Genomic DNA, 8,081 nt, shown 5'->3' on the forward strand with positions numbered 1-8,081 from the left:
ATTGATTTGCTTGTTATTGGATCCAATATTCAAAACTAAAAAATAAAACCCAATCAGTAAATAGAATCAATGAGTAATAAAAGTCAATCAAAACCTTTTGGAAACAAATATTTAACGTGCCTGTTACATTTCTACAATACTAAGACTGACTGAATCTACCACTCTCAACGGTATCAAACACCAAGCTAGTTCCATGCCAAACTTGAGAATTATTGGTTTTTCAAAATCATCAAATACCTGATAAAAATGGAAATACTAATCATCAAACAAAAAAAAAACATTTGTCCATTAACACAAATACCATAAATAGTTATTAATTGACTCAAATCCTGCTAGTTCGAAATTCCTACGCAATATCATTTGAATCTTGTTTCAAACTACTAAGTAGTGTACCACTACACTTTTACTCTCATTAGTCATTACACATGCATGCAAAACATAACAAAAGCAAAGGACGCTAAATCAGAAGTTGAAGCTCCCCAAAACTCCAAATCAAGACATATACAATACCATTTCAACGAAACAAAATAATGCAACACTGAAAATCGATAAATTTCTAACATAGAGAGAAATCAAGTTATTGAACTGACCTCAAACAGAGATCTTAAGTTGCTATAATTCTAATAGACAGAATCCCTCCAAGAAAATTTATAATGAGAAAAAGCAAAAAAGGAAGAGAAAATTTTACCGTTGCTGAGGAAGGAGTGAGAATAGAGGAAATGAAAGCAACAAATAAAAATGGGAAATTGGAGGGTTCAGAAGTTCTCCAATTGTTCTATTTTCAATTCCAATACAAACATCCTCATTATAACAAAATTAAAAACGAAAATCAAAATCTCACCAACAAATCCAGCAACTTCCTTTGCAAAATTACCCAAATAAACATTGCTTGCCTTCATAATATACCAAAAATTTAATCCCCGTCGCAATTATGGATCAAAGTATACATATGTCAGATGGAATAGATTCAAGGAAATTGAAAATTAATGATTTGGGATTTGGGAAGAGGTTTTAGAAAGATGATGGGTTTTCGAATGATAGGTTTCCAAAACCCTGAGTAGATTCTAAGGTTTTCCACTTTCGAAGTTGTCATTTTTTGCTTTTCCCTTTTAATAAACATGTACAAAATGCATTTTTTTTTTTTTTTTTTTTGGGGGTTGGGGCGAAAATCAGAGCTTCTGTTTTGTTGTGGAGAGGCGAGAGAATGAATTGAGAAAGGAAGAGAGAGGTTGGGAGGGCGAACAACGATTTTTCTTTTTGACTTTCTGCTTTTAGGTTTATTTTTCCTTCGCAAACGTACGAACAACTGAAAAGGGTGGGCGTGGATTTGCCTTTTTTTTTGCCCAAGCTGACGTGTCCACCTCAAAGAAAAAAGGGGGCTGTGTTTCACTGGGAGCATTCTCCACTTCTCATTATTAATGGTCTTTGATGGTCTTTCCTAATCTCATCCCCAACACCACTCTATGTTGAGACATTATGTTAAGAGATTTATCTCTCAATAAATGTTTGAAATTCTGGGACAAGAGACTTCAGTCAGTTGTTAAGAAAATCAAAATCAAAATCTGCATCCACAGAACACTCAAAAGAGTAATCCACTAATCCCCCTAGCTCCTTTGATTTCCACATCCATCTTAAACGCAAAAAATAAATAAATAAATAATAATAATAATAATAATAATAATAATCTACATCAGAACAATGTTCAGCCTTACTGGGGAATGCTACTGGGTAAGAATGAATACCTAATCAATTACTCAGATTGGGGGACTCCCCTGCTTATATGGAACCCTATATATCCTTTGAAAAGAAAAATGACAACCGAGTCAATGTTGCTATTGTGTATTACAATGGATGATTGTTACAGGATGAGAAATGTATATCATATCAGTAAATCAGATTGGGGAACCCCCACTTTCATGTAAAACTATATTCTTTAGGAGCGACACCAAAAACGAACGCCTCAGTCAATGGAGAAATGTCTTTGTGGCTGTCCTTTTAGGTCAATGTACCTTCTATTTGTCTACACAAGGAGAATCACTTCTCCCTTGTTGATGTCTTCTTCTATCTTCAGTAACTTGAAACTTTGCTAAATTTTAAGAGTTTAGAGTGTGTCGTGAGTATCTCCACAAGCTGGAAGCCAAAACCACGGCACCTAACACAGAGGCCAACATCTGCCAAAGTGAAGATGAAAAAAAGAATGTAATTATTACTTCAACTTTACTTTCACATAAATACACAGTAGTAGTATGTGCTTGTAGACATAAACACATCAACAAAAACTCCCAATGTCCCCACTTATGGTTTTCAAAATACTGATGCTTAAAAGTACATCTTTTGGTCTTGTTTTTCAACAGTTTAAACTGAACCAGAGCTAGCACATCAATGAAATGGAATTTGTTTTTGTCATTGAATAAGTTGGGGGTTACGCCATTACGCCCCGAACCGTCCCATTCAAAATTAAAGCATAATGCTTACAATCCTCCCTCATCATTAGAGGGACTTTCTCTAAATATGAGTATATGGTTTCATCGAGGAAAATTACTTGATCTATCACTTTACATATGCATCTTCTCAAATCTAAACAAACCAGGAGGAAATCCTTTTGGGATCTTTGCCTTTCCTTAGGATCCGTTGTTATTTAAAGAATGACCTAATCTTTGTTGCTGGAGTATAGATACAACTTCCATTTCTTTGCTTTTTTCACTTTTCTCGTTGTATGCTTCCTTTCCTACCTTACTTCCCCTTTTTGCTAGTTATATATTGACGATTTACCGCTTCCCAAGTAACAACTTAGAGTTAAGCTAAACTGGATCAAAATTTACTAGTTGCACACTACCAACCTTGAACGAAGCACTGACATTGCCATAATACAATCATGACTGGTAGCTGTGGAGAATCCTATCAAGCCAGTAATAGTTTTCCTGCAAGCATACACCTTTGCGAGGCTACGACATGCATGACTTTAAAAATTACTGGAATTTGTAACTAGCCAATATTGTCCTGATTTAACCCCACGTCGGTTTAAGTGCGGACAACATAGACAATAGAGGGAAGAGGGTCATCACAGAACTAACCTGCAAGTCATTTTCATGGGCCTGTTGCTCAATCTCAATGATAGTCGAAACATCCTGTTCTGAGGGGCATTCCTCCTGAAGACGTGATATTTCATTCAATACAATGTCAACCTGCAAAGAGAGGTGATCTTGACAATTTGAGCAAATTAAGATTCTTGGATAAATATCAAGATATACAAGCATTGCGGTAAATCATCACATCAACTAATGTTATACACAAAAACACCCGCCAGCTTCCACGAGATGTCAGGATCACAAGAGAAATTAACACTAAGATCACCACGCACATCCCCATTCCTAGAAGGTTTATTGCCACCAAGGAACACAGACACCAACAGAGTATACCTGAGACATACATATGATTCATCATAAATTCAATCTAGATAGTATGAATAGACAAATATTTCAACGAAAAACTACTTATAAAAATGTACCTGCCCATGCTTGAAGCAGAGGAGCTTGCATGATCTTTGTTTCAAGAAGTTTGCTCAAAAACCCAACAAAGTGAACCTCTTCAATCTTTGTTCAATTAAAGATAATACAAAATTAAAAATCTGTTAGTTAGATCAAATAGAATTGGCCTCTTAAAAAGAGGACTTACTAAAACATATGATAGCCAACATATTTAATACGTATCACTACCATAGATCCATTTTTCAGCTCAATAGGAAAGGTTAGCTGGACCGAACATTGAGCTTCCACCATGGGGGTGCAAACTACTTCGCTACAAGCACAACAGCCAAACGTCCGAGAATCTCATTTACTCCAGAAATCAAAAAGCACCAAAGACTTGAGGGAACTGTAAAAACTACATACCGAATAATGCTTGCAGGAAAAGTCAATGGTAACCCTCTTAGTTCATCTCGATTGAAATGTAATATTGGCTCGGGGGGTTTAGGTATTCCACCCTGAATCAAAGGAAATAACCGATCAGTTTGGATTTCACTTTTTCAACATCTAAAACCCATAACAGAAACGGGTCTTACCAAATATTGTAAAATTAATGGAAGTGCCACCGATGGATTTAGATTCCCAACAATTTGGACAGTAAAGCTGGAAGGATCCTTAAAACAACTGTTAAAGTATTCACAAGCTTTTCTTGGGTCAACCCTTCGAAGGTTACTAATTTTGATGGGCTGCAACAAGATAAAAACTTCATGAATAAGAATAGCAAAAGAGATGTTAATACTTTAATTAATTATGAGATCAAAAGCTTACCACGAAAAAATAGGAGTTACCATAGTTGAGCTCTCGCACACGGTTAGCAAATGCACTGTGTGGGTCTCTTTCTTGAGCATGGATAGCTTCTTCAGCCGTTTCCATCACTATCTTTAACTTCTTCTTCACGAAGGTACTACATCAGTTGTGAATAGTCGATAGACAACCTGCAGTTACACCATGAATAAAATGATTATGTCCTCTCTCTTTTATATCAGTAAAACTCATTCATTGATATTACAAAATTTATAAGAGTTTACAAGTATTGGTTCTCAAAGCATGAAAATGCAAGCTACCATAAGCATCCCTTCCAATTACAAATCCAATTCACAATACAAGAGTGTCCCCATTATAAATAAAATCTTCATAAATCACCCCTCTGAAGCAAGGACTAGTGCATGCCCAATGCTGTAGCTCCTCCTTGATATTTCCACAACCTTGTACGTATCCTTTTCTACTTGCTGAAAGATCCTTTGTATTTCTCTCCTACAAGATCCACACAATAGCACTATGGAGATGCTCCACTATCCATGTGGCCTTGCTAGAAAGCTGTTGAGAAACAACCTTCCTACTAAGAATCTCCTTGATGTTAGTCGGAGACCTCCAAGATATGTTGAAAGATGAAAGCAATAGCTCTCATACGGTCATACGCCCTTTGAGAAGGCACATGAAAGAAGCATGTGATCTAGATTCTCTTATTCCTAGCATAGTGAACAAATATTTTGGAGTTACATACCTCCTCTATTCAAGGCATCCATAGCTTTTATTCTCTCCAAAACAACATAAGAAAGTCACTTTAAACGGAACTGAGTTCTTCCATATCTTTCTTGTAAGGAAAGTACTGAATCACCTCATCACGTGAAAGATTTTCCAAGACAAACTTCTTGGCCAAAACTTGGTAGAAGAATTTCACCGAGAATTCTTCCTTATTGTCACAAACACATCTTCTCCTATCAATCTCCACAAACGTCTCTTTGGTAAATGGTAGTCAAGAAAGATTCATAAGATTCAAACTCCCAATCATTCAAACCCCTCTTACATCACATTCCACCCTACTCCATTCAACCCTCAAATCATGTAGTCCACAACCTTTGCATCTTTGTTATTGGCGAACATATACATGTCACCAAATTGCTCCCTCAAAGGTAACTCCCGCAACCAAATATCATCCCAAAATGAAACAGACTTTCCAGTGTAGGGTGTAAAAGCAACACCTCTGAGAAAATCATTCCACATTTTCACCCACTAATAAAGTGATTACATCCACTTGAGACGAACACGAAATCATCCACATATTGTTCACAAAATCTCAAGTTATCAAATATATATTCCAAAGCATTTCAAGAGGTGGAATATTACGTTGGTATGTGCAGTATAAACATATAATAACTTGAAGACTGTCCTGGAGCTCTAATCTTAAGGTACGTGTCTCTTCAAAGCAAAGCAATATGTCCCAATAAAGACTAGATTGATAAATTGCTGACTAACCAAATCGAACAATCCAATGTATCCTCATTCCTCTCCGAGACACAATCTGGAACTTTAAACCTCGTTTGGTACTGTACACGGTCATCTATGACGGACCTTTATTTACTTTATTTCAAGATATTTTACAACATAGAGGAATGGACTTAGAAAATATGTGCACAAACAGAATGAGAAACAGAACATAAACAAATTTGGGATTGATAGGATATAAGACCGTTGACCTAGGAAGCACGGATACGGACACGCGACACGGATACGTCATGGATATGTTTGAATAATATAATATATATATATATATATAATAGAGCATTTTTCACCAAATTCAAATTAAAATGGCAATTCTACTTCATAAAATGACCAATTCAAACACATTAAGTAGCAACTTACATGTATAAGTGTATAACACTGCAAGCAAATGCCAACAAAAAAGTTCAAAACAATACAAAGGATTTGTCAATCAAGTTGTCCAACCTCAACTATGTCATCTTCTACATCATCTCTATCACCATTATCAGTAAAGACCACAGCCTCTAACTCTGGTTTTAAAAAGATGGTTTTGAAGATTTATCCATAAAGGTTTTAAAAAGAAGTTCCCTTTTTTTGCAGATTAAAATTAGTTAGTCAAGTACCACTTAATCACTTCATCTTTCTTCTCTTGCATCTCTTCTTATCTTGGATTTTATTTCACTTGTTTTTTTTTTGTTGAAGTTCCAAAAAATATTTGTGAGATTAATATTTTGGCGTGTCCCCCGCGTATCCCCCGCGTGTCCCTTGCGTATCCCCCGCGTGTCGGAAATTAAAAAATCGGATACTTCAAATCGCGTATCCGACACGTATCGGTCGCGTACCGGGGCATATCCGTGTTGGACACGGATACTTCACCCTTACAGGCGTATCCATGCTTCATAGTCGTTGACAATTTGACACATAGATGATAGATCCTATCTTCCCTCTTTTTGGGGATGAAATAAATTTGACACATAAATATGGCAGTGTCGCGGTGATATAAGCAAAGTCCCAATGAGTGAAACATAGTCAGTACATACTTTACCAAAATATATATTCACCACATCAAGAGTTAAATCACAAAATGACTCATAAATACCTTACCAAATAAAGGGTCATTTATCGTACCATAGTTAATTTGTTATATTTGTTATATAAGTCCAAGAATGCTACCCACATTATTCCCTTTTTGCCTTTTAAACTCTATCTTTAACCATGTGTGAAGTCAAAATGTGTTCCTTACAATCTTTTCCTAGTACCTCCATCAACATTATCTCCAATCTTCCTCTTCCCTTTAAATGTTCCTAATCTTTTCTTTTCTTATTTGCTAATAAACATGCCCGCCATCTAACTGATTTCCCTTTATTTTCGCTTGCGTAGGCACATGCCCAAACACCTTTCAGTCATCCATCTAGCATCTTCTGTATAAATGTTGTGGGAAACAGGTTGAGAGAGGTAGAAGTGTTTCTTTACTGCCTCTCATGGTTCATGTATTATCCGTCATCACTAATAGCTAGTTTGCTTTCTTTTATTAGTATGGCTGGTCATCTCAACCACTTTATTTTCTGTTTGCCTTTTTCAACAAATTTGTATATACAACCACCACCAAATGCAGAAGATTAAAAGGACAAAATAAGCTATCCTTAAGGAGGAAATGACAGATGTCAAGATAGTAGACTTTTGAAATTTATCGACACTGAAAGCAAGCTCAACTGTAATCTCTTATCAGAATCATGCAGACGGGAATGATAGACAGCAAAAGCTTGAGAACCGACACATGCAAATATTTCAGGGAGGGTGAGATAGTTCATCTAATAAACCATACCTGTAAGCCAGTTTCCAGGTCAGTTGGTGAGCAGTCACCAGAAAAGCTTCTAATGTATGCTCCAATCTTGGTACCAACCTCAGCTCTCTTACCAGCCAGCATATCCATGAGGACAGTGGGTTTATAACCAAAAACACCAATCTCTCCAGCAATGGTTGAGGCCATTGACTATGAGAAGTGCTGATCTTCGGGAACTTCAGATAAACCCCCATAAGTGAATCCAATAAAGAGAACCTGTTGATGAGTATAATGAAGTTTTAATTACTAAGGAATAAGAACTGATTTATTTGAGAAAAATTCTACAAAAGGAAAGATGGATCAGATATTATATCATTAGGGTCACAACAATGGTCTTGTTATTCCTGACAATAAGATCTACCAACTTTAAGTTTGAATGTCAATATGGAAATCAGCAATCTTAAATGTAGGAGCTGTTTGATAGGATGCATGCCATCAGTTTGACCAAGTAT

General features: G+C 36.2%; 1 protein-coding gene across 5 annotated transcripts; it reads right to left on the bottom strand.

Moving 5' to 3' along the window:
• Positions 1-1,654: 1,654 nt before the first annotated feature.
• LOC147512827 (zinc protease PQQL-like) lies at positions 1,655-7,833 on the bottom strand. 5 transcript variants are annotated; one of them, XM_086595847.1, is made up of 10 exons: positions 7,612-7,833; positions 4,293-4,459; positions 4,061-4,210; positions 3,891-3,982; positions 3,717-3,798; positions 3,509-3,593; positions 3,274-3,419; positions 3,075-3,185; positions 2,841-2,935; positions 1,655-2,171 (listed from the first exon to the last, which is right to left on the bottom strand). In XM_086595847.1, exons 2-10 carry the CDS (start codon positions 4,395-4,397, stop codon positions 2,153-2,155), a joined length of 885 nt encoding a protein of 294 aa, XP_086451973.1. In that variant the 5' UTR covers positions 4,398-4,459; positions 7,612-7,833; the 3' UTR covers positions 1,655-2,152. The 5 variants fall into 5 exon arrangements, 4 of the variants coding, with proteins under 4 accessions (XP_086451973.1, XP_086451976.1, XP_086451977.1 ...); XM_086595850.1 differs by having other exon boundaries at positions 2,841-2,945; positions 7,612-7,831; XM_086595851.1 differs by having other exon boundaries at positions 2,841-2,921; positions 7,612-7,829.
• Positions 7,834-8,081: the final 248 nt, after the last annotated feature.

Source organism: Coptis chinensis, chromosome 3 (assembly GCF_015680905.1).
Source record: "Coptis chinensis isolate HL-2020 chromosome 3, ASM1568090v1, whole genome shotgun sequence".
Lineage (NCBI taxonomy): Eukaryota > Viridiplantae > Streptophyta > Magnoliopsida > Ranunculales > Ranunculaceae > Coptis > Coptis chinensis.

What these genes read in the sequence shown, in the direction of transcription:
- LOC147512827 (XM_086595847.1), bottom strand. Translation starts at nt 4,397, where the DNA reads ATGGAAACGGCTGAAGAAGCTATCCATGCTCAAGAAAGAGACCCACAC. An exon ending in TGTGTATAACATTAGTTGAT is followed by an intron (nt 3,186 to 3,273) that starts GTGATGATTTAC and finishes CTCTCTTTGCAG; the next exon opens with GTTGACATTGTATTGAATGA. An exon ending in CCCATGAAAATGACTTGCAG is followed by an intron (nt 2,936 to 3,074) that starts GTTAGTTCTGTG and finishes AGCCTCGCAAAG; the next exon opens with GTGTATGCTTGCAGGAAAAC.